This window comes from Cuculus canorus, chromosome 2, assembly GCF_017976375.1.
Source record: "Cuculus canorus isolate bCucCan1 chromosome 2, bCucCan1.pri, whole genome shotgun sequence".
NCBI lineage: Eukaryota > Metazoa > Chordata > Aves > Cuculiformes > Cuculidae > Cuculus > Cuculus canorus.
This window is the reverse complement of record NC_071402.1, coordinates 16276921-16304060: the sequence shown is the minus strand read 5'-3', so window position 1 is coordinate 16304060 and position 27140 is coordinate 16276921. Positions and strand designations below refer to the sequence as shown.

General features: G+C 40.3%; 1 protein-coding gene across 1 annotated transcript; it reads left to right on the top strand.

Annotated features, from left to right (window-relative positions):
• Nucleotides 1-2170: 2170 nt before the first annotated feature.
• SLC30A8 (solute carrier family 30 member 8) lies at nt 2171-22512 on the top strand. Its single transcript, XM_009568768.2, has 8 exons — nt 2171-2250; nt 9705-9905; nt 13799-13962; nt 17103-17256; nt 17767-17956; nt 18347-18452; nt 20694-20828; nt 21812-22512. Exons 1-8 carry the CDS (start codon nt 2171-2173, stop codon nt 21955-21957), a joined length of 1176 nt encoding a protein of 391 aa, XP_009567063.2. The 3' UTR covers nt 21958-22512.
• The last annotated feature ends 4628 nt before the right edge of the window (nt 22513-27140 follow it).

Genomic DNA, 27140 nt, shown 5'->3' with positions numbered 1-27140 from the left:
GAGGGAACCCAAGTCTTTGTGGAAGGCTCTGAAGAGATATTTTTCTATCCTGCCTCACAGCCTGCCTCCTGAGAAGCACAACCATCAGCACTGACAACAATAAACACAGAACAAAGGTCTAGATTAAATGCTGGGCATGATCTATGGCTTTGTTTGCTGGTATGCACCTGAGGCTTGAGACCCCTTTCCAAAATGATGGAAACTCATCCATCTCACTAACAAAAGTTATATGCTTCCAGTGATATGAAACAGAAACAGGCTTTATGTGTAATCTTCTGAGGTGAATTTTAAATTTTCCTTAAATTGAGGATGCTTAGACCTTATACTTTGGCTTAGCACCTTAGAAAGACTGAGCTCTGTTGTAAATCAGGTCCCAGAGAAGGTTTATTTTTTCAGGCATCCCTAGTCTATGGCAGGACGTTGGTGTCAGGTAATTTCTAAAGAAAAGATGATTTGAGAAGCAAGAGGGGACGCTGCAATAACAGTGGTATTTATGGGATAGGGAGCCAGCAGAAGCCCTTGTTCTGTATGAATTATTGGCCTGCTTAAGGTTCCAGGGCACACAGCTGGAAAAGCTGCCCTCCTTGTTCTTCCTTCCTCCCTCTTGGGTGCAGAACAAAATTCCTACATAATGGCATTTCTGGGATGGTAAGTAATGTGGTACTTCTGTTTTGCAAGACTTCTGCAAATGCCCTGGGTCCATACTATTCATCCTTAGACCTGAGTCTGTCCTCAAAGCCAGCCACCCACGTTAAGTCAGACCCCAGTACGCGGCTGCAACTTTAAAAAATGTTAAAGAGCAACTTTTAACGTCTATAAGAAGCTAGAAAGTCCCAGGAATGAGTTAGAAAATCAATCTCTTCCACCAAAGGGGCTTATAAGTGTGCGTAGGTGGGTATAAGCACCTGGGAAAAGTTTCTTGAGAAAAGGACATTAGAGGGTCAGAGGTGAAAATGCATTGCAGAAAAGCTATGTATTTTTGCCAGTGGCTGTTCAGAAATTGTTTGAGATACCATTAGCTCCTTGGTTCACAGGCTCCAGGGAAGTGTTTGCACAGCCGACATGCAGCAGGCAACATATGGATCTCCAATGGCATAAAACAAATTTTTTGCATTCATATGATGTACAAACATGTCTCCATGAATCTCAGACAGGGTACATATTCTGCAAGCAGGAGAAAGGGATGGGAAATCCCAGCTCATCATGTACATGTTAGGCTGCTCATGGTAAAAAAAGCTGGAGAATTTAAATGTATCACTCAGTATTTACTCACTGCCTATTTCTAATCTCTCCTTTGAAGGCAGTGCATGAGTAGGGATCTCAATCCCCCTTTGTTTCTGCCAAAATGTAGTAAAACACAGACAGCATTGGTGCAAAATGTCCCATTAGCATCAAAGAGTATGTTTGAGGCCAGGTTGTGAGAGGGTCTTCTCCTCTCCTCCAGGGACCCTGGCTGTTGACAGAACTAACACACCGAATGAAGCAGAAATAACAACTTGCAGTCCTTCCTGGTGAAATTAAGATTTCAATAACCAGTGTCACAGATAGCAATAAAAAGCAGTCTCTTCTTTTTCAAACTGTTAGGAGCAAACATGCCAGGGGTATAAATAAGTCTTTAGAGTGATTGCTTAGATTAAAGAGGCTTGTGCCAAGCCAGGGTGAAGGAGGTGTGCTTTCCTCCCAAGCTGATGAAGAAGAAAGGTGAACGGTGGTTTGATTGTTTCCAGGAAAATCAGGCTGTTTTAATCACCTTTCTTCTCCCTTTCAGTGCACCTGTGTGAGTGCCTGTGTGCACTTCGGTTTGTGCACTGCTGCACTTAGCTTCAAGCCAGTGAGTAGGAGAACACGCACCCACCGCGTGACCCAAGAGCACGTCACAACATCAAACATGGGAGGGCGAAAGAAGGAAAAAAAGAGAGACGGAGGTCCCAACCCCCCTATCTGACATGCTCAGCAAGTTGCTGTTTGGCATTTTAGTGACGCCACCAGCACTAGGAAAGCAGCTTTCTCTCGCTGTGGGTTTATTGAGAAGATTATTAGAACCTTTTCATTTGAAAACAGTTGGCAGAGACCTTTGCCTAAGTTGGGAGGACATTTTTGCCCACATCCACTTCTAGCAGAGAAAGGAGAGTTTAAGGGGGGGGAAAGAAAAACCCCACCGACTTTCCTGATGGCTGCCAATAAGGGTCTTGAAAGAGCCTGCCTTGTGAATGAGAGGGACACCAAGAAGTACTCCTTGGGCCTAGACAGGTAACACAGCTCTGTTTCCTTCACTGCCATTGTTTTGTCTTTGAGAGCAATATGAGATTACTGATGGGCTGCTGAAGTCAAAGTACAGGGAGTTTCACAGTGCATTCAGGGAATATCTTTCACTGCTTTCAAAATGTTTTGTTTGATTTTTTCCTTCCTGAACTTTCTTATTAAATGTTTGATGCATTTACTAGACAGCAGGCTGATGTGTCTGCATCTTTGATGGATTGAACCAATCTACTGTTGAAGCAAGTGTCTTCTGCAATGTATTTTATAAACTTAGTAGATTTATTGTAGGATGCAAAACCTCATGGATTATGCTGCAATTTTAGGCTGAATTATAATAGTGCTATTGACACCGTGTTTGATTCAAGACTCCTTCATGCTTGAATGTCTAAATAATCCATTTGGTGTGAAAGAAATGCGATGCTGTTAAGGACTTGATCCTGCAGAACTTTATTCATGTGGATAGTCTGTCAGACCTGAAGCTGCTTTACCTCTTGTGTGCTAGAGGTCCTGTGAATAAATGCTTGCTTGACTGAGGAAAGACCCTCTGAAAACATAAGATATGTTGTAGCTTGGGTTAAAAAGTAAGTACGAATGTCTATCACAAAATAGTTTTGCAATTGAACTTATTTTCATTCTTCTTCTTGGCTCAGTCCAGCAAGTATTTTTAAAAGAAAATAGCTGCTCAGTTACAGCTTAGCACCTCTTGACATTTCCATTATCTCATTGGTTTTCAGGTTATTTATTGCTTGGCTCTCTTAAAAACGCGTGGGACAGAAATTTGGCATAAACACTGTCAGTTTAAATGGAAATCTGTCTCTCCATGTTCTTATAATGGGGTCACTGCCATCATATTTTAGTTATTTGAGTGTCTGGGTTGTTATTTATATGTTATTACAGGGCTCCATAAATATACATGGCACTGTCCAAAATGACTTTTGTGGTAATATTTATATTTTTAAAAGATCCCATATGATTCTGCAATTCATTTTTGTTACTGAAAACTCTCAGAGCTTTGTTGATAGTTTGCAACTGTATGAGCACATCTTCAGTCATTGAGGTTCTTTTTACCCCTTTCCACCTCTGAACACAAGGACATCTCTGGATGAAGCCTTTACACAGGGTGGGAAGTTTTGCTGAAACAGGGATAGTTTTTAGGCTGCCTCTTGAGGAAACCCTCAGTTTCCCTGGATCACTGAGAACAGGGAATATCACCAGTGAAAAAAGGAGCAGGATGCACATCAGAGGCAGTAACTGCTGGTAGCTGATCTACCCCGATAAGGACTGTCTCACCTCCTGGAGCATTTGATTTCTTTCCAGTAACTATTTCTTAGTTTAGAATTGAAGTTGGAGGGGGCAAATCGCTATGACAATTGTGATTGTTGGGCTGATTGCTGCAGATATTCCTAACAGCTCCAAAGTGTGAGGGCCAGTCCTAGGGGGACTCTATAGCAGAGGTCCCGAGATGGCTGAGTTTTGGCAGTGTTAACACAGCTCCCCAGTAGGAGGAAGACTTCTTGTCGTGGTGGGTACCTTTTGTGTTACACTTCATCTCGCTTTTCTTGCCAGGTGAAGTTTGATTAACTGCATGACCTAGTTATTCCATTGCAGCAAAGGAGGACCGAAAGCTGGGGTCTCCCTCCCGTCTGGGAAAGCTGGCACCTCAGAGGTGCCCCATCTCGTAACCCAGTGATCCGGGATGCCAGGTGGGGGGCCAGAGCCAGCTCAGGGGCCAGAGCCAGCGTGGCAAGGGGAGGCAGCCTGCTGGGCTCGGGCTTGCACAGGCTGGCTGCATGAACAGCTTCAGGTGTCTTAAGCCGATCAGCAGCAATAAGCTCATCTTAGCCTTTGGTTTAAATTACCACATTTTTCTGTTCCCTGTGTGAAGGCCTAATGAACAGCTCTAATGCTTTCAACAGAATTTATTATGCACATAGATTGCCTATTTCTTTGCCATCCCTCAACCTCTTTCTTTTTAATAAATGCCATTATTAAAATGCACAGGGAATAAAGCTGTTTTATCTTAACCACGTAAGTAGGAAGTCTGAATACAGGCCCTGTTCCCTGCTCACAAAGCTGTGGAGGAAAATATTTTGTGCATGCCAATCCGGTCTGTAGTCACTAGTGGGTTTGGATGCATTGAGATTCTCCCATGCCAAACTTGAAATGATTGCAAGGCAGTAATCTTTAACTGAGCACTCTGAAAATTAGGTCAGCTGTAGGCTTGTAGGATAATTCAGGTTGGAAGGGACCTCAGGAGGTCTCTGGTCCAACCTCTTGCTCAAAATGGTGTCAGCTGAGGGATCAAACAAGGTTGCTCTAGATAACCATCTATCAAAGACTAGGGAATATCTTGACCAAATTCCTGAAGTTTCCATGAGAGAAGACAGGCTAGATGATTTTATTTCTTCATGACAATAGATCAGCTCAATATTGACCATAAATATTCAATATCTCACTTCATAAATCAGTGGATTTGTATCAGATGTACACTATGAACTTGATTTTGGCATGATCCAGCATGGATTTCTGAATTTTAATTGTGTTCTTTATATGTCATTATAATAGAATTTTGAATACCATCACACAAATGAAACTCAAGGCTTCTAGTCTCAAGGTTTTGTTTTCTTAATTTGTCTCTGAGACAAGAGACAAGGTTGGGAGGAAGGAGGCAATGCAGAAAGCAGGAAAGATGTGTAAAAACCTTAGGGCTTGTCTTCATGCGCATGTTTTTAACAAAAGGCATTAACGTGACCTGTAGTTATTCATATCAATGAAGCCTCAGATTTGTAGTTGATTCCTGTCTGCCAGGTTCATACCAGTAGGCAAAAATTCTGAAGTGAGGCTGGGAGATGATTTCTTCAGATGGAAATTGATTTTCTATGACAAGCATGTAGGAAATATTTTCTTCCTTTACTGCCTTCCTGCAGGCATTGTGAAAACTCTTATGGGATCAGAGTCCTCATCAAGTAAAGGCTTTTCACCTCTCCTTGTGTTTTGCAGAACTCAATGCTCAGGAAAACTTTAGGTGTTTCTTGTGACTTAGCTGGATTTAGCTGTGAGCCCTGTGGTTATGGCTCCTTTGTACTGGCTTACCAGCTGACACCAGAAACATGTAGTATCTTAGGGGACTCAGCCAAAGCCATCCTGTTACTCTTGCCCGCAGGATAGATTACACGAGTACACTGTGGAAAGGATTGTGTCTGCCCAGTACTAGCCATAGGCCATCTCCATTATGACTAATTCAGTTATGCCCACTTCATCTCAGAAAGAAAATTAAAACCAAGACAGTAAGAGGTATGAAACAAACTAAATAACTAGGACATCAGCTCAGGAAATTGATGATTCAGGAGTATTACAATGATGCATAAAATCATGAATGATGCAATGAAGATAAACAGGGAATGCTCATTCATTATTTCTAACAGTATAAGGACTAATTAAAATATCAGGGAGACAGCTTAAGAGTAACAAAGGATGCATTATTTTCACACAAATTATAGTTAAACTGTGGTACTCAACACTTTCAAGACAGCCAGATTCATGGAAGAAAGATATATAAAGGGCTATTAGACCCATAAGCTCTGATTTAGCCACCTCCCAGCTTCCAGATTTGTGCAACCAGGTAACAGTACATCTCTGGACACGTTCCTTTCTTGTACCTTGTTTGCTCTTATGTATCCCCTCATGCTCAAAACAGAGTTTGGGTACTTGGCTACAAGCACCTTTGGTCTAACTCAGTACAGCTATTGTTATACTTTTATGCAAAAGGAAAATTATTGACAATACATTTCATACATATATGGCTAGGCCCTCAAAATAAGACTAAATAAAATAGCCATAGGAGTAGTGTTCTTCTAGTAGGCACCTAAATGTATGCAAATATATTAATATTTGCCTTTGTTTTGTGCCCACAATACTGTGAAAGGAAAAGCAACATCTGGACAGCCAAGCTATAAACAGAGTCTTAAATGACTTGAAAATATTCAGCGCTGGTATTGAATTATTTTTTTTAGTTGAAATCAGAGTAGTGCCAGCATAAGGGAGGTGACTATGACTTTGATAAATTTTTCTCGGGAGGCAGTTTCACTATTCTTTCAGGCACCAAAAATTGCTTGTGAAGGAGATGGTCTCCTGTGGGAAGTGCAGTGACTCCACATTTTGCTCTTTTGACTGGGGATCTCATAATGGTCTAGGAGGACGGCAATTATTCCCATCAGCATGTCGATCAAGGCACCCAACAGATCAAGTGAAAACAAACAAAGGGAAGTTGTAATCCAAAGCTCTTGCTAATGATTTGTATTGAATCTGCAATATTTATTAGTATTTTCTCCTTCCCCCCTTCTAGGCATGACTCAGTAGGAGCCTTTCTGTGATGTTCCCCCTACTCTCTTTTTTACAAAGGAAAGAGAATTTAAAATGGAGAAATTATTTTTAATCTGAGACTCTGCTTGCCGTGTGCTGGTGCAGAGATCTGATGCTCAAAGGCTACACCTTTCTCTAACACACTCAGAACGGCTTTATGGTTTGACAGAGCTGATCTCTGCACCTTAAGCTTTTGATTCACAGATTTATAAAACTGTCTCTTAGATTGTTTTAATTAGTGGCAGGCTGCTCTTGGAAGAAAAAAATGATGGTTACGCATGGGAGCTGGCAGGAGTCTTCCTAACTCGTAGGGCCAGATGCTGCTCTGCAAGTTCAAAGTGAACAGTGAATGCTCATTGCCTCTCACAACTGGGCTGCTTTTATTTAGGTACCCTTTATACAGAAAAATGTAACATTCGTGGGTTTACACTGTCTCTGTTTGCTTTTGCATCTGTTCAACCAGATCTGTGGACAGTGCTCTCCTACCTCTCACTGGTGCTCTGAGGTTTTGAAAGCCAATGGAGAGACTTGAAGATTAAAAAAGGGAGGGGGGGGTCACAAAATGACCTATTTTGTTAACAGCAAGGAAAGGATTTGGTGGCTCAGAGATCTGCAGAGGTAATTTTGGTATCCCTGACAGGCTGTTGAGCTGATCATGACTCATGTCGTTAAGATGATTTTAATGTTCAATGCCAGCTGATGAAAATTCAGTTAAAGGGAAATTAATTTTACATGCAAACTGTAGAAAAGCATTGGAAGTTAACCCCAGAGAGGGATCATGAAAAAAAAAACTTGCATGCCCTGATCTCCAGGGGAGAGAAAGAGAACTACAATATTTTATTCAGCTGTCTGGAAGGAATAAATTTGTGGTACTTTCTGAGTCTAATATGTCCAGGAAATATTGTATGTAAGTGACACAGGCACATGAGGAGCCTAACAAACATAGAACTAAAGGACTGGAGAAGAACTTCCTAGCAGGGACCACACCTGCCAGATGGGCAGTCCATTCCCCAGGTGGCCCACCTCCCACTTATTTGTTGTTGTGGGCAATACGAAGGAAAATACTGACAAAAGGATTAAGAAAACTCACTGTCTCCAGGCACTGGGCATTAGATCTGACCAGTCGCTCTTTTACGCAAGTGCCTCATACGCAGAGGGAACTGGTTGCCTCTGATGAGCAAACAGAGACCACATGCTGACCTGGCTGGGAAACAAGCTGACTTAGGGGAACATGTTGCATCCCTGGAACATCTCAATAATATTTACAAAACCCAATCCACGTTGACTATCTACAGTTGCAGGTGGCTTCACTGCCGAGGTGGGCCAGCTCTTCTCCTTTCACCAGTACCTCCATGGTGCTAACAAACACATTGAGGGGCCGAGGCATCTACAGCTTTGCAGCTGCCTTTGCCTCTTGCCCACGGATGGGCTGTGGGCTGCTGGGCACTTTGGATGCGCTAAGCAGCTGTAGCCCACTCAGGCTGCCCTAAAAGGCAACTGGAAAAAGCTTGTGACTTCAGTGCAGTTTTTTTCTTGACGTTGACTGCTGCAGATCGGCAGCCACTGGCATGACTTCTTTTCAGAAAGATTTTAGACATCTTGACACTTCCATAAACCGTGCAGAAGTGCTACAGAAAATAACCGAGATCTATGTAACGTCCCTGAGCACAGATCTCCTTCCCATAACTGAAGAAACTATTCTTCCTGGTCCTAAATGAAAGCCCTTCATCCGAATGGGGAAAAGAGGCTGTTATTAGTGGAGGCAGCTTAGCCCAGACCAACAGCGTGCCCCCAGGCTAATTTTAGACTTGGAAACAACGGTGGGGTTTGCTGCATGTCCACATAGGCTTGCAGGGTATGGCCCTGCACACACAAACTTCGAGTAGTTGTTACACGTGGTTATATGGATGTTACATAGGTGCATCTGGGCAGAATTCACCTTTTGATGTACCGTGCACTCCCGCACGTCTCAGTACATAACAGGGGAGGTTTTACATGTGAAAAATCACATTAGGAGTAGCTGTGACAGCAAATGTATCTGGAGAGACATAATGGTCTTCAGTAGAGCCTCCAGGACCATGGTTTAGGGGTTGCTTTTTTTTTTTTTTTTTTGTGTTTAGGCTATTCTCAGTTGAGAAATAAGGAGGAGGGGATGCTCTTGCTTACCACATCACTTTGGGGCCTCAAGAATGAACTAAGGGAGTCTCTGGGCTGCTCTACTGAAAGCACCAGGCATGATGGTTATTCAGAAGCTCCCGCAGTTGCAATGCAATGTGCTCTACCTTGGACCTCTCTACCTGTATCCTGTATTTCCTATGCAGAAGCCCTGAGAAGGACAGCATTGAGATTTTGTGGGAGAGCAAATTTGACTGGAAAATCACGTTGTGATAGGGCAATGCTTGAAGAGCTACTTCTGCTGAACTTCTTGCTTTTCTATGAAATCTGTGGCACAAAGGGGTCAGCATACTATGGAGAACTGATTTCTTTAAGTGCCTTTGATAGATCTGGGCTAACATTTTCTATGTTCAGGTCCTGCTGAAAGATTGATAGTTTTTGTACATATGTGGAAATTTTAGATAAAATAGTTCTGCAGGCAAAGAGAGGAGGGAAATATCTTCAGTCAGTTATATTTGAGAAAAAGAACTTTGCCTTTTTTTTTTTTTTTTTTTAATAGTCTTCCTGAAGAAGCTGTTGGGAATAAAAATTTGAATTTTCCATAGAACTCTCTCCATGCTATGCTGAATTTGGTTACTATATGCACAAGTTATGACTTCCTGAAAATCATATCGTGTGCATAAAATACGCAGCCCAAAAAAATCACCCTGTGCTTCATAAACTATTAAATTATGTAGGAAAGCCCAAGAAACTGGGAAACACAGCCGGAGCACTTATTTCATGTGCAGCTCCCTCCTGCAGAGTCTTGCTTGTGTGAGCAAGTCTTTTCTACAACCTGCTCTGCTGTTCCCAATGCTGCTTTTATCTTTGAAAAGAATTAATTACATAGTTTCTGGGGCTGCAGGGCTAGATGCCCAAATAACCAGGGTTTTTCTTTTTTTAACCTTCTGTTTCTTTCAATCCCTAAGGATGAGCCGGCATCAGAAGAATTTAAATGAAGAGAGGCAGCAGCAGAAAGTAGAAGTTACTGAAGCTAATTCAGCGTATCACTGTCACAGCTACTCACAGGCCTATGAAAACAGAAAAAGGGAGCAGCATCAAGCCAGGAGGAAGCTCTGTGTAGCATCAGTAATTTGCATCTTCTTCATGATTGCTGAGATTACAGGGGAGTATTTTTGCCCACAGAGAGCTCAGTTTGGAGCTCAGTACAGCCAAATTCATGCCCTTTTGTACCCACTCTTAGTGCAGGGACCCATGATGCCTGGGGGGATAAAATATCTCTCCTTTCTTCACAATCTTCAAAAGACTTGTGGGATTTTTCTAAGTGAAATTATGAAAATATTTTCATATATTCATTTAAGGACTGCATCTGGGTGGTAATACAATTATCAGTTTACGATCTAAGCTATCCTCCCAGGTCTTTAAGCTCAGCTAAAAATGACTAGCGTGTCTTAGTATCATGTCACAAAAGGTTTCTAATAGATTGTGTTACATTGTTTTTGAAAAGATTAAAGATTTTCCATGCTTATCCAGGCCAATGAGACCTCAGCACTGATGAAAGCTGCTAGCAGCAGGATCTGGTATTAAATGCCAGCGTCTTTACAAAATCCAGGGGAATCCAGTGCCAGATTCACCATCTGCTTTTCTTCAGTTAAATCAATGTATTTATACCAGGGCATGTTTTAAATTGGACTGCTGGTGTGTCTCTGGATCAATGGAAGATTATTTTCATGTCTAATTAGCCTTCACTTTTGGACTTATTCTACAATATCCAGTATAGGGGGTTTGCTTGCTCATAGAGCATCAGCCTTCACTTTGTCTTACCAATCTGGTCCCTGCATGTCTTCTGTGGTATTTATACCTAGCTGCTAGTTTCTATTTCCCCTTCTCGATGGTGAGGTGAGGTAAGATAAGGCATGAAGATTCACACAGGATTTTGCACATATGCTCGAGGGGATGTAACAAAATCAGCCTGGAATGCCTCTGAAACCCCTGTTTTCCCAGCTTCAGCATCCCTGGAGCCCCATGAAAATTAAGTAGAAAGTCTTTATCTTGCCCACAGGTGGGAAGTGGAGGCACTGAAAGAGCAGCTATGTCTCTGCCTTCTTCTTCAGCTGCCAAACCCAGCAGGGACTTCTCCAGCTCTTTCCTCCCTTGTGTTTCATCTGCAAGAAGTCCTTTTGTTTGTAGGTCATGTGCATTTCCCTCATGGAAACCGGTGCACACCACTAATCTCCATGCAGTATTTTCCAGCTCCAGAAGCGATGCATTATTAACAAAACCATATAACCAGTAGGCTTAAGTTTGGTGAATGTGGCAATGCTAGAGGGTAATTGGAAGGACAGATGATACGTTAACTAAATGTTTCATTTAGCTTAATGAATCATACAGCTTTTTTGCAGTGACAGCTTAAGTAACAGGCTTGAAGACCATTTTGCTTCAGACCATTAAACTTTGACAAACCAGTTATTAACTGCAGTTACAGGCAGCAGTCTATGGAGATTTTTGTAATTACGAACCACACATTTAATTTTTTCAATCGTTAAGCTAGACTGCCTGTGCCTGACGATTGACCATTGAGTGACTGATAATTTTACTGCTTTGTGGTATACAAAGCAATAAACATTCATTATGGGTAATAGTAAGTCATAAAGGCCACGTTGGAAGTATTGATACTAAGCAATCAAAGCCTATAACTGTTACACAGGCTATACTCTTGAAAATAAAGAATACTTCCCCTTCTTTCTCTTCTAAAGGGCAAAAAACTTCTGTGGGAATTATAATATTAAACAGAGGAAACAAAGATGCATCACACTCAAAGAGATTGAAAAGTTGTGCTTCTTTGAATTCCTAGGCCTTTCCTGTAATATTTTTCGCTCAAACCATCTGTGCTGGCCCTTACTACTCTCCCAAAAGGGCACTGTTGGCTGACCCTGATATACCATTTCCAAAGGACAACTCTAATAATCTTCTCTTCTTCTGATGCAGATCCATCTAGATCTCCATGGATTTGGAGATATCAGACACCCTATGTACAGCCCTGATGTAAATGCGCTTCCTAAGGATTTTTAGTGGCTAAGGACGAAAGGTGGATTTCAAAGTACTTTATTTCCATTTAGGCACTAGAAAGAGACAAACCCAGCATGTGTCATCATGTCAAAAAAGATTGTAAAGACTTGACCAGGTTGCTAAGATAAGCAGGCTGAGGCCTCAGAAATTCACCCAAGACATAAGCTATGCTAGCAATACATAAAATAATGATTTGTCAACATTTGCAAAGATGGCAGGCTAGAAGTAAGCTTTTGTAATACTGTCCTGCAGAACATGGAAATACAGTATCTAAAATGCAATATGGTTTTGCAGGCAGCTAGTACTCCACATATTTGTTTGCTAAAAGATAGCTGATACCTTGGTTAACATCTGTGCGCTGCTAGATGAGCCTGCTTCCCTCTGCTAAACAAAATTGCTTCCTACTTGCGAAACAGCAATCCTGCAGACAGTGAATGTCTAGGAGCTGGGTCATGATGAAATAGTATATATGCATATACACATGCTCATATTCTGGGAAATCCCCGTTCTGTTGAATTATTCATTTTACTGAAGGGAATGAGACACCCCCCAGTTCTGCAGTCGTGCTTGCTCCCTTTTGGGAAGTAACTTTCAGGCAACTGTAAATGGGATGTATGTGAGGCAACAGAAAAAATTAATATATGCCCAAATGTGCAATATACATTTTCCTGTGGTGACAAATCATACAGTGTTAGGTATTCTAATCTGAAATCTGCATGTGGGAGGAAATTAAAGAGACAGTCCACCCAGTTAGCATGAAGACTTTCCATCTATCAGGAAACAAGATATATGTCTACATGTCCATTTGGCAGCAGTTTCTTGGCAAAGGTTTGAATGAGGCACTTTATGATGTTTTTCAGAATTCACTGATTCTCATATGGGTTTTGGTCAGGAGAAACAGGTGAGCTGAAATGAGTTGAATGACTGAAAAAAGATGGAAATATATTGCAAGATACAGGAACGAGACAATTTAGCTCTATTATTTCATATTTCCATTTTTCTATATTTTCACATTTCCATTTTTCTATATTTTCACTCTGATAAAAAGATTTCTCTATGATAACAAGTTGGCAGGACTGCTTCCTGACTGGGATCTTTGTCTTCTTTTGCAGCCACTGGCAGCTGGGGTAGTTTAGAACAACCTTTTAGTTTCTTTGGATTTGTCTTTAGCCCTGAGAAATGGTTAGAAGAATTTGGCAAAATAATATTTGGCTTACTGGGTAAAAGAAGTGTGGTTTCAGATAGCCTGAAATGGCTTGGGTTTTCCTTTCGGAATTCACATGAAACCAAAAACCCTAAAGTAAAATGACATTAAGCCACAATTTTCCAGCTTTAGCAGGAAAATTAAATCATGCATTACAGATGCAAAATGATAGATTAGTCCTGCGAACAGAACATTTTTCTCTATGCCCTCACAAAAATGGTTGGTTATTTATCACAGCTCTCCTAGTGGGCCCTTTCCTTTTATTCCCGTTTCAGCATCGCTTGTGACAAATAAGCAGTTGGGCATCCACATACCCAAAACTCAAGAAGAACATGCATATTTTCCTTCAATAAATGGGAAATTAATCCTGCAAGCTAAGCCTCTGAGTTCTTGTACATACATAAAAATATCAGTGATCTGTGAAGAGATAATGGGAGGACAGTGGAAATGTGATCCCTAATTCTGCTTTTCACCAAGAAGTCTGATACTAAAATAGTCACAGTGAAACAGTGCAATAATAATAAATGCACAGCACTAATATATCACAACTCTTATTGTCCCTGGGTCTCTCTCTCTCTCTCTCTCTCTCTCTCTAAGAAAGAACAAAGAGAGGACCAAGAATATCACCTTATTACTTTCGTGGCACGAATGGGGTACAAATGAAGTTATCTTTGAAGAGTTTTGAGTCATGTCTATGATCACCGAAAATTGAATATTCCCTTTGACTGGCAAAGCAGGTCTCCAGTTTGATCTGGTTGACTCAAATTTCTGACCAGAACTGTGATGCAGACGCATGTTTCACACAGGTGGGCAGATTGCTGGGAGCCTGGCAGTGATCACCGATGCGGCACACATCCTGGTGGACCTGACGAGCTTCCTGATCAGCCTCTTCTCACTGTGGCTTGCTTCCAAACCTCCCACCAAGCAGTTAACTTTTGGGTGGCATCGAGCAGGTATCAAACATGTCACAGTGTAAAAATGTCAGCTGAAAAAGGGAGGTTGTCATGGCCAGGCACTGGAAAATGTGCTGGTGTCCAGCATAGGTGTGCAGATATTTAAGAGATAGTACACTGTTGCTCCCAGGACACATGACAAGCAGAACGAGCAAGTGAGCAACAGAGATCTAGGCTCCATTCTGCTGCTTAAACATAAAGGTCTAGTGCTATATCCATCTGAGACTTATGTATGGTGACAGCTATGGTGCAAGACCCACAGAACTCTACACAGGGTGCCAAGAACAAGACCAAGGCATTTCAAATACCACTGGACGCTCACAATTAAGAAAGTAGGTTTTATTCCTAGTGAGTCAATGGAACAGGGACCTTTGTCAATCAACTTTAATTTGATGTTCATCATCCACAATGGCAGCTAAGATACCTAGTTCACACTTACATGCAGACATTTTAATTTAGTTGCCTTGGTCTAGAAATTAATACAATGCGGGGTGTTGTCAGGCTCAATTTAGTTGCTCATACGTAAGTGATTAGTGCTATTTGAAATGTTCTAATGTGTTCCACAAAGTCTCCAGCTCCCACTCTAGAAGGCTACATGTCATCTATACATGTTGAGTCAAGCCATACCTGCAGAATGTGGCAGAGAAGATGTATGCTGTACTGATCCAGTCTTTATGTTTGTACCTACCTATGTTCTACCAACACTGCTGGAAACACGCTGCTGGATAAAGGGGAGGTTTAGTATGGCTGAAGCATCGTTGGCATTATGTTGCAAACACAGCTGAAATTTGCAGTCATAGCTAACTACTACTTAATGTTATTTGATCCATAATTACTTTTTGGTTTTATGCTCTGAGAGGAAATGGTAGTGAAAGTGAGACTTCTATCTTGGTGAAGAGAAGAGGGTAGACAGATTCAGTTATTGTGTGTAACTTCATCCTCAGTCTGTGTTAGATTTTTTAATTTTTGTCATTGAAATGCAGGACTTCAAGATCCATCATTTATTGCCTTTTTATCCTGGCAGCAAAGAGAATCCTGCATCAAATGTCAGTGACTATTTACTTGCATTCCACAATAGTTATCCTATTTCTTGCTTGTTTTCCAGTTTAATATGCAAGTAGGTGACTTAAAAGAGCAGCTGAGGGCAGACAGGTGGGTGGCAGAGTCACTGTGCGCTTACTACCAAAGTCTTGCAGCTGCAGCCTTCCATGACACTGGAAGCTGGTTTTTTTCACTGCTTTTCTCAGACTGATAGATAGACTTTGTCATGCAGAGGCTGTGTATGACAGGGCTCAGACTGAGCAGGAGCTGTCTGAATGCCTTCTGCCTTCTAAGCCAGAATCAGGCAGCAGAATCAGTCAAGACAGCAGTTCAGTGTAATTATTTGAGTGTGCAGCTACTTTCAGCAACATGGCTAGAAGCACGATATTGAATAAGACTGATAGTGTGAGCTAGACATACTTCCAGGTAGAATAGCTCTCTTCGACTTTATTTCTGTATCTCTATTATGATGCAGAGTTTCCTGAACAATATTTATGCTATTTTTTACTGTGCTCTGTTAGTTCTGAAGTTATTGAACTGAGAAAATCCTGACTAAAACATTTAGTGATACTGAACTGGTCTGTAAGATTAGCTAACCTTTTGCTAACATGCTACACTGAAAAGTAACATGTATTTTCGCCTGTGTAGGTAAAGATGACCTCTAACATATTCATTGTGGAGTAATGCATAAACACACAGACATTCATGCAGGTGTTTCTAAAAGCTTTTGGCTCCTTTCTTGTGAATGATAACAGAGTCATCAATACCTTCATCTGGGCCAAGGTGGCAGGTTTTCAACCTGTAACTTGCAAACAATATAAACACCAAATTTACCAGAAAATATAGAAACCATGCTTTATGTTGATTTCTATCTACTTTTAAGCAAAAGCAGATTTCTCTATCAGTGCAAGTTTCATTCACTCTTTGTCAGTTTCAGACAAAACAGTTATTTTGATAAGCATTTGATGACTGGACTGCTGCAAAAGGTGTGATCCTTCAAAAAATGCATTCAAAATCATAAGATGAGTTTCAGCTGCTTTCATGCATTGACAGTGGAGATCTGTGCATATGCTTTGCTCTTTCTGGATATCACTACCTTCAACTTTACCGTGAACTTTCGTTTTCCTTTGTATTGTCTCTGTTGAGCTCATAAAGTGCCACATGTACCCATTCACATCACATGTCAATTACTAGTCCCACATCCTATTAAAACATGCTGCACATTCATATAGACATCCCTGGACCCTGGCTGTGGCAGTGCAATAAAAGGTGGCCTCGGGGATTAGACTAATTTGAGCCCAACTCAAAGCCAGTAGAGACAAAATTAAATTTTGCTGCCCCAGGGAAAAAATAACTTCTTTCATCGTCATCACTGCTGGTGACACAAAAATGATTTTATGGCATTGGCAGGACGAGTCTCAGGAGAGAAGAAGGAGAGGTTTTACTGATAGGGGCTCAACTAGAGGCTGTCGCTGAAGTGTGAATTGATGAGAGGTGTGCAGAAACAAGAGAGGCAGCTGGAGGAGGACTAAGTCTGCCAGTGGGTTTGGGTGACCCATGCCTCTCTCCTTCCCTCCAGCCCCCACTCCAGTCACCAAGATAATCTCTTTCGGGAAGGAGGACTGGTTCCTGGGGTCCTCATTCTATTCTTGAAAGGCCAGCCGATTATATAAGGTGTAAAAGAATTGCTCTTTTATCTTTCCTACCCATTACAACTCCTTTTGCTCTACCCAAAACTCCCCAAACTGTCTAACAATTCAAGGCCATCACCCACATCAAATGATTTTTTAATTCCTCCAGTTTCTCCAAATGCGCCATGAACTCAATACTCTAATAGGCACAAAAGTAGAAGAAGGTAGAACAAGGTTAGTCCACCATATATATGGGGCTACCCTGGGCAGCCACTGGATATGCTATGAGCCCATTCTTTGTGAGCATTCTTTGGCCCATTCTTTGTGAGCATCAAGGCTGTCAAGACACAAGAAATAACTTTCCTGACTATAAAGCTCACAAACCTGGAAACATCAGTATCATTCCCTGAAAAGTTTCTTGTGTTTCTTTTATGACTCCTGTTGAAATTAGATTTTTTTAATTCCTAGAAATTCTGGGAGCTTTGATGTCTATGGTAATCGTTTGGATGGTGACTGGTGTGTTGACATATTTGGCTGGCATGAGGCTGCTGCACTCTGATTACAATATTGATGCTACAGTGATGCTCATTACCTCTGCTTGTGCTGTGCTCGCCAACATTCTGTAAGTTACTTTTTTTTCCTCTATATGTAATTTTTGGACATTGAACTTGCTTCTGTATTTCAATAAAAACTGTAGAGAGATATTGGCCTTGAAAATATTTTTATTAGTTTCATGAGAATATGGAAATGGATAGTGAAGACAGATCCTGCTTCCCATCGAAGACTGCAGTTGCTCTCCTCCTTTCCGTTACCTGTCACAGTGGGAAGGGAAATTATGAATGGGCAAACTGCAGGAAAAGATTAATCTTCATCTCACTTAGTACTAGAGGTCAGAAAAGAACTCTATTGAAAATGAGGCCTAATTAATTCCCTTGTTCACAGACTTTCTTGTTTGTATGCAATACACTGTAACACCCAGGAATTAGCTACTTAGCCACTCTGTATTTTGCCTTAATGTGACTGATAGTACTGTTCAGCATGCAGAAGTCAGAGGATTGATGGTATATGTGATGTCACTGCCTTCAGAGGTGGAATAACCCCACTGATATTTGCAGCTTTACATTCCTTGCAGACTAAGCCTGATTCTGTACCAGACCGGCCACGGGCACAGCCATGGGGCACAAGCCAGGGAACACACATCAGCCCCTCCCCAAAAGCCAGGTCTGAGCAATGCCAGTCTGCGGGCAGCCTTTGTGCACGCCATTGGAGATCTGTTCCAGAGTATTAGTGTGCTAATTAGTGCACTTATCATCTTCTTCAAGGTTAGTTTTACTAGTTCACTTGCCTTTCTTGCAATGAAGGATAAAAGTTATTTTCAAATCATTGTGACACTAAAGAATACGTAAATATTTTCTCTGTTTTAATAATATACATTGTAATTTAGTCAATTATATTTATTCCTGGGAATTGAAATGACTGTTCAGAGTGCAATGTTTACTTCTTGGTGTTTTACTGGAGGATATTTCCTTGTCTCTCCCTTCCTTTGACCATAGCACTTTCACTCCCTGTGCTGTGGCTTCCTAGCTGGCAAGGGAGGTCAGCTGATTTTGTACTAGATGAATGGGATGTATTATTCTTTGAAATTAACTAATTAAAAATGATGATAACCAACAATGATGAATTAATAAAGTGGTGTGTTTGTATTTTTCTAGCCAGAATACAAAATAGCTGACCCAGTCTGCACATTTGTGTTTTCCATCTTTGTTTTGGCAACCACCATCACCATTTTAAGGGATATTTTGATTGTGTTAATGGAAGGTAGGACCTGATTGCAAAATCAATACAGTTATGTTCTGGGTTTTATTCTTTCTCTTTCCACAATGCTTATATACGCTGACAAAAGTATAATAGCACACTTCTGTATCAGTTTCTAGTACTCTCATAACTCTGATCATACTTTAATCAAAACTCTTTTCTACTATTGCACTAGAAGACTTATACATAAGTCATTTTTTCAAAAAAAATCTGTGTATTGGTGTTTTGCTAATGAACTCCCAATCTATTTCTAAAATAAGTTGCTTTTGTTTGTTATATGCATAGAATTGCTCTTTATTGTCCCTTTGGCATAGGAGATTTCTTCTTCCATTGTTCATTGTGTAATTCCTTTAACCATTTGAAAAACAAGTCTGCCAAAAAAAAAGAGCAAAGAAAGAAAAAGACTGCTTTGAACTGTGTCTGTGAAATAGGCTGAATGCAAGAGGCAGAAATTTAAAAGATTTTTAGTTATGCCAATTCAGAAAAGAATACTGATGGAGCTTTCCAGTCGCATTCAGGTGCAAGGGAATAGACAATTCCCAGCATATCAGCCACAAAAAAAATAGGCTTAGCAATATTTAATCCTGTCAGCTATGGGCCTGAACATTTGATTTGCAAGGCCAAATGACTTGAGCAGTCATAGATGCATGGTTTTGCCTTCTTTACACTGAATAATACAATGCAAATTCTTTTTCAGCTGTGAAAATATAAGGATTAAAGGGGAAAGTAGCTATAACAGTGTAGCTTTTAAATGGATATGAGCTACTCAGTGAGACTGCATGGCTCTTTACTTCTCTCTTTCACTTTGCACCTACTTCTGTTTCAAGAAAGAAAATGTCCAATATTGTTTCACAATAAAGCTTCATTCTAGGGTTGGTTTACTTTCTGTGACGGTGAGATGATAGACCATTTGCGTAGAAGCATACCTAGTATAAGCGCAGCAACTGACAGTATCAGAAGATCTCTTGATTACCAAAAAAAATCAAACTACCAGGACGGCCTGGCACCCTCTGGCACACACAGGTCTTTTTCTCAGAATAGTGATTGCCAGCTTCCATAGGTAGCATTGATATGCCAAAATTGGCAGTGCTCTCTTCCCCTCTGCAGCAAGCCCTTTTCCATTGTCCTTCTGCAGGAGATCTCTGAAGCCAGTCACCTGCCTTCTAAGTAACATATTCTGCCCAGAATTTTCTGAAGAGAACTTGGATGTTAAAGCTGGTATCGGAGGTGGCTCTCACCCCATGCACAGAACTTCCAGTCTGTCCCTGGGTGTCAACCCCACATCCCATGCAACTGTGTCACACAGGCACTGACTGCCCACGGTTTTCTCTGAACAGCATGTGTACCAGCATCATATTGTACTAAGCCAGTACTCCATATAGCATATCATTTTTGCAATAAACAGATAAGACTAAGCAGACAACACTGAGATCATTAACAATTAGAAATAATTATCAGTTATGTTATGAAAGACAACCAATACTGTGCTTATCATTATTACGCTTCATAACTTGTGGCATTAAAAATATTTTTCAGTTTGCTGAACTGAGTTAAGCTTGGTGAGCATAGCTGTTCAGATGGGCATAGAGGTGCCTTTCCAAACTCTCATGTCTCATTCCAGGGAAGATCCGTAGTTAAATTACTTGGTCAAATACCGATTTAGATATTTAGATTAAACTCTGAATTTCATGTTGCAATTCACCCTGTCACAATTGCCCTCAATCTAAATGAGGGTCATCACCATCTTTCGTAAGAAGGAAAGGAGTCACAATCACTGATCTACTCATTAACTAGACCTGGGATCTAGTCTCATCAAAGACTTCTCATTCAAACAACTTTATGCTTATCTTTCCCTCTCTGCTAAACAGATGCTTCTCTATTGTGTAAATATGTTAAAGACAAAATCCCTCAGATGTGCTCAGGTGATGCCATAAAATCTGCACTCACAAAGGATGTTTGTGCAAAACTATGACATAATGTGCCTAAACAGCTTACTTCCCTATGTAAAAGAAACCCTCAGAGTGTTTCTTAAGATATGCAAGAATCTCATTCTTCTATGGAGAAGTATAAAGCAATGGGTAGTTTTAAACTGCGCAGTGAATGCTGAAATAGAGAGGCTTTCCAAAGCATTTTCATAAAAATTATATATCTAACTGAATAAAAGTTAATGATGCATTTTTCTCTAATGATCATCGTTATTGTCTCTTCAAAATATATTTTCTTTTCCCAATTTCCCTTTTTAAGGAACGGCCAAAGGACTTGCGTATGATGCAGTGAAAGCAAGAATTTTAGCAGTTGAGAAAGTGGAGTCTGTTCACAACCTTCATCTTTGGTCTCTGACAATGAATCAAACCATATTATCTGTTCATGTTGCCACAGGTCAGTAAGTTTCTGTAAACAGAGTCTAAGTATTCAGCTGTTGCCTAGTAGAGGTCAGACTCTCCTGATTGGGATACACCTCACTGTATATCTGTTGCTTTTTGAAAGAAATGTCATAATTTTGTTGGAAAAATAAAAAAACAAGAACCACAATAAAGCTGTCAAATCCTCTTCCCAGAAATCTTGCCAAAGAAATTCTACTTAGCCCAAAACTTGAGAACGGCAGAGGTTGTGGGGCATGGAAGTAATCAACAAGATATTTCAAATAAATGAGAAGAATTAGACCCAGGCTAGATTTTTCTTACAATTAAATACATGCTTTGAGTGAATTTATTTAGAACTTTTGGTCACTATAAGAAAAATTTACAGAGCAAATTTGCATTCTTGATGCATCTCCAGCTATAAAACAGTTTTTAAAACATAGCTTGAAGCATAGAGGTTACTCCAGGGGAACAATTAGTCTTTAAAAATACTTTTAAAAGACATAGTCCTTATCCCTGTTGACAAATTGTCCTCTACTTAGATCAATGTTCTTGTTTATCTGTTTGGTTTGCACATTCCACCTCTGTTTGACCAAGAACAGGTTCTGAGGTGAAGTCCCTCATGGAGTCCCGGCTTCTCAAAAAGAATGGGTCTATCACCCATCCAAATGACTTGGCACTGTTGCTATTCCCTGGCTGGATGAACTAATCTTTATTAACTATCCCTTCTTTCCTCCAGAAATTGTCTTCTGCCAAACTGAATCTCTTTGGTGATTAAACTTAGCTCAGCTCTTGCCGGAATTGTGTATTCTGACCACATTTAAATGAGTAAACTTTTGCTGACAAACAGGTTCCTGAAAGGAGGATAAAAAGGACAGGAAACACTTCTCCAAACAAACTTATTTTTGCCAGGTTGTTTGCAAATAGTTTCTGTCAGTAATAATGTTTGTGTAAAATATTCTATTATACACATTTTGATTATTTTCTGCTTGCCATCTGTAGCAGACACAGCGGACAGCCAGAAGATTCTGAGAGATATTACCCGAGCCCTGTTTGAGCACTACAGTTTTCACTCCATCACCATTCAGATTGAGTCGGGAGAGGATCAGAAACGAGACTGCACCTTCTGTCAAGAACCCAGGGATTAAAGAGAGCAGTATGCTATGCAAAATAATGATCACCCCTCTTACAGGTCAATGGAGACTGTATGTGCTGGTTGTATGTAATTGATTAAAAACAAATAGCAATTAACTGAACTAAAAAGCCCTGCCACTGCAAACAGTGCATGGACCTTTATTTGCTAGTACCGTCTACTGGGAAACAACATGTATTAGGTCCATCCATCAGCTAGATTACCTGTCCATCAGTGGTTACTTTTAATTACAAGAGGAAATGTCTAAACTATTCTTGAATAGAGCAGCAGATTGACACTAAAGCAACATTTAAGAGTGCCTGTTTGTAATCACAGGTAACAAAAAGCTAATCAACCTTCAAACTACCAGCAGACCAATTAATTACAAAATGTAATGAAACGTAAGCTTGATGTTGGCAAAGCTCAACACTCAGGATAAAAGAGAAAATTTAAATTAGCATGAGGGATGAAGAGGTCTGTGAAGGAAAGAGATGGTGGCATATGTTTTTCTTGCCTTTTGGCAGACACTCCTCCTCCTGCATATTAAGGGAGGTATCAGATGTTCACCATATTCTGCAGTGTGATCACAAAAGGATTCACTCCATTCATATTTGGTGTATAACTCTTTGGTTTTTAGCTAGACCTGCCTATTTTTCAGCTAGCTCTCAGCCAAACCTTTTTTTGCCAGCCATGGGCAGTATCCTCTACTATTAAGGCTGCATCATAAGAAGCCTGGGCTGCATCAAAAGAAGCGTGGCTAGCAGGTCGAGGGAGGTGATTCTGCTCCTCTATTCCTCTCCTGTGAGACCTCACTTGGAGTGTTGTGTCCAGTTCTGGAATCCTCAACATAAGAAGGATATGGAACTGTTGGAACGGGTCCAGCGGAGAGCTACAAATATGATCAGAGGGCTGGAGCACCTCCCATATGAGGACAGGCTCCTTCCAATACCTGGAGGGGGCTACAAGAAAGCTGGGGAGGGACTGTTTACAAAGGTTTGCAGTGATAGAACTAGGAGCAATGGGTATACATTGGAGAGGAGCAGATTTAGACTAGATATAAGGAAGAATTTCTTCATTATGAGAATGGTGAGACACAGGAACAGGTTGCCTGGGAAAGCTGTGGATGCCCCATACCTGGAGATGTTCAAGGCCAGGGCAGCCTGATCTAGTGGGAAGTGTCCCTGTCCATGCCAGGGGGCTTGGAACTGGATGATCTTTAAGGTCTCTTCCAACCCAAACAATTCTGTGATTCTATGATTCTAAAACAACCTATAACTTTTATTGCACTGCATCATAATAAGTTTTGATGGAATATTTGTAGTAGATATTTTGGATGTCTGTGTCACAAGGTAGAACTAAGTAGTAAAACTGAAACAGACCAGGTGCTCCTAGGAAAGGAAAAAAATAATTAGGGCAAGAGAAGACTGAGGGCAACGGTGAATATCACATCTAATGTCCTTGATAGTGTGGCCTGTGGAGTGTTACACACTAATACTTCATCCCTGAAGTTATATCAGTTAACTAAAAAAAAAACTTTTGGCATAACACAGACATTCACTGTACAGAGAAAGAATGTGCCTCTCCTTCAGGCAACTAATTCCCGGATTTTCTAATGGGATGTGTTAAATATTTCTTTTCTGCATAAATGGCAATGGTTACTGCTGAACTGGGAACAAAGAGTCAGGTCTTGCTGCAATGCCTCTGCTTTTGCCCAACTAACTCACCTGTTAGCGAAAACAAGGGTTGCACTTCAAAATGGATGCTCAACTGCTTCTTCTCAAAACCACTTCAATTCTGCCCTTGGCCACAATAATGAAACTTCACTTTCTGTGCAGAAGTAGATGTAATGTTTTCTCACCCCACAATCCTCAGTCCCACAGCTGTAGGGCTCATTTTATTAACAGGTTTGTTAGAACAGAATGAAGTACGTGGTATGGAGTTTCAAGGCTGACAGCTGGAAAGAGCATTGTGTTATTAAGATATAAAAAGGCTTTGTTTTTTAGGGAATTCACTTCTATTTGCAATAGATTCACATGAATTTTCTGCTTTATAAGGTGATTAGTATTTACTATTTGAGGATTTTGGCTATGGATGATACATAACTATGTGATGATAGATTGATGTATTAAGCTGACATTTGTTACCTGGTAGGAAGAACAAGAAATTATTCTGCTTTGTGGAGGTATCCCAAAAGATGTTAGTCAGATAAACTTCCACTGAAATCAGATAAGGTATTAAAACAAATCACCCACTAAGAATTTCATGTGTATCTCGTTATTTACTGGCTTGAAAGAACTGAGAACATAGCATGGTATTCAGTACAGACAATTCTTGCCCTTTACAGCTGAAACTCCAGAAGATAAGAGACAGATAAATCAAAGCACAGAAAGAAACCATAAATGAAGAAATCAACTTGTATTTCGGCCAGTGTCTCTGCTGGTATAGTTTAGCACAGTTGCCTCCTACCAATGACAGCTCAGCTGTGTTTGTTAAGTAACCTAATCATCCTTTTCATTAGTTTGGGAGGACAAGTTAGTAGTGTGGTCTTCATATGAAAAAAACAAAACCTTTCAAATTGTTTTGAATAAGATGAAAACACAGATATGGATAAAATAGGGAATTGGAGGGAACAGTTTTATGGTTAAGGACAACATAAAAGGTAATGAATGGATGACAGAAGCATCTGTATAGGAGACAGATTCAGTCCTGAGATTTAGGTTGAGGTAGAGAGAAAGACAAAAACTTTAAAAGCAAGTGTTGAACATGGGAAAACCAGACAAGTGACATGGTCCACCAAGAAAGCTACACTGCGTAACAAAGTTGTGGAAAAGCTGGATGGAAGCAACACAAGGGAGGCTTGAAAAAAAGGATTCAGCAGCTAGGATCAGGACTGATGAGGATTTGTCCCAATTAATTGAAAGAATGAGGAAGTCTTGCAAAAAGGACCAGTGAAATTAGAGACATGAGGAAAGGAGGAGCTAATCCAAAATAATGATCCTTAATGAAAGGCAGTTGAGGGACTTTTTTTAAAAAAACAAGTTTTAAGAAGGAAGTGAGGTACTGTCTGTCATCCACAGTAGTCCTGGTGATCTACCAGACTCTCAGAATAGTAGCCTGGGGATGAGAGTAATAGAGGTTAGGGCAGAAATGGGGAGGAAGAGGCGATGTTTGGGTTTGCTAGCAACAGTAGAACTTGTTTTTCAGGCAGAAGAACTTAATCACTTATCTTCTGCAAAAGCTAAGAAAGCCTCTACTTTCTGTAGTTGTATTTACTCTAGCAGAACTCTGTAGCAAAAGTAATGCAATAGCTTACGAAAACCCAAGGAAACTTCACCTAAATGTTATAGATTGAAGAAGAATTTCAAGCAATTATTTACCTATAGTTATGAACATCGCTATAACAAACTGAATCTTAGTGCTCCCACTATGTATATGAATGTGAAACATGTATTTGTTTTTCATCCACATCTAGTCTGATCTTGAGGTATATTATCTTGATATCTTAGTAGTTTCCAGAATATTGGATAGCTGGCTGGGGAGGATTTCTGCAGAAATGCTACTACAACATACAGAGGAGAGGGCTGAGAAATTCAGACACAATTTCTAGACTTCTCTGTTTTTATTGTCTTTCCTTCCTTTTGATTGTCTGCAGAATAACTATAAGAAAACTTAAAAAAAAAAAATTATTATCTCTAAATCATCCTTGTAATACTATGAAACAGAAAAGTATTTTGCCATGAAAGTTATCTGTTTTCTGGTGGAGTTCAGTTCACATGGGCAAGTACAGGGCTTTACTGGCTACCACTGATATTTTACATGTATAAGTATATTCATCTTTCTCTAAGTTTTAATGTATTCATTTTGCAGCTTGTAAATTATATAGCTTTCCATCCCCCCAAATGCACTCTCTGTTTTTCACTTCGCACAACCAGAATCTAACACATTGAGCAGAGCCTGAAGTTGAGGAGTTTGTAGAAGCTCAAAACTTTTTGGAGTAGAAACCATGAAACGTGCAAATGCAAAGCCTCATTCATCACTGACAAAGAGCTTAAACGCCAATATTATGCTGAGATGACCATCAAATAATGACAGAATTATTTATAATTATTTAAAATGGAAACAGTTAAGGCACAAATCTGTCATTAGCATCAAAGAGATAGTCACTTTCTGTAACTATAGTTGTAGATATCAACCTGTGTTCTCCTGCCTGAAGTGTGAAGTGATTGTAGAAGTTAGATATACAATCAATGATTATATTGCCCACTTACTGTGAGACATCACAACAGTAATTTGTCATCTCCAGAGGAAGGCCAAACAAGATGTCTCAGTCCTGTCCATGGCAGTAAATGGTGGCCTAAGCAACAAGGACCATGTTGATCTGCAATATCATTCTAACCAATGTCTAGAGGTTACATCAAAAAAATTTGACTCTAAGCATTTTCTCCTCTGTTGTAAAAGCTAGTGTTTTCCAGCACACCTTCCCCAGCGCCTTCCCCTCAGCCATAGCAGATGTACTTTCCTTCCTTTTTCATCCCCTTCAACTATTTTCCCCTCCTAACCTCATGTCTTCTATTTTTCCTCATATGTCTTTTTTTCAACAATGCCTCAACTGACTACCTATTCACATTTGAATGCCAAGATGATATTTATCATGTCCTTTCTTCTTACAGCCGTTCAAACTCCTCTTCAGCCTGTGTGGTTAAATAAAAGCTCCTCAGAAAGAAACTGCCTTTTGCTCTATGTTTGTTGAAAACATGGGGTAATGAACCATATTTTTTTGTTTGAGGCTCCACTAAGCACGATAACAGCAGACATTTAATAAAACCAAAGAACAACAGCTACTCCAGACAACACATATTGACTCATGTCAAACACCAATCTTTATTTACTTTCTACTAAAGTTATTTTGAACTTTCACAGCTAAAAAATTATCTGAACTGGCTCCAGCATAAGGTACTCTTTCATGTTCTCAAGCCTGCTGATAATCTCTTTCAGCTGAGGAAAATACAATCCTTTCCCACTTGAGTACACACAGTTTAAGCAAGAAAGGGATTAGAGACATCCAGTTGATTAACAGGCTTCTTCAACTTCTCTCTGCTTGGACTTTGTGTCAGGCAGTCAGTGTCTAGCAGGAACGCACTGCAGAGGAAGCTTTGGAGAGCAGCCTAGAAAGAACAGTGGCTGGAATGGAAGCACAAC

Coding starts and splice junctions, on each gene's coding strand:
- SLC30A8 (XM_009568768.2), top strand. CDS start 2,171: ATGGCTGCCAATAAGGGTCTTGAAAGAGCCTGCCTTGTGAATGAGAGG. Junction 2,251..9,704: donor TACTCCTTGGGCCTAGACAG/GTAACACAGCTC, acceptor TCAATCCCTAAG/GATGAGCCGGCATCAGAAGA. Junction 20,829..21,811: donor ATCTGTTCATGTTGCCACAG/GTCAGTAAGTTT, acceptor TGCCATCTGTAG/CAGACACAGCGGACAGCCAG.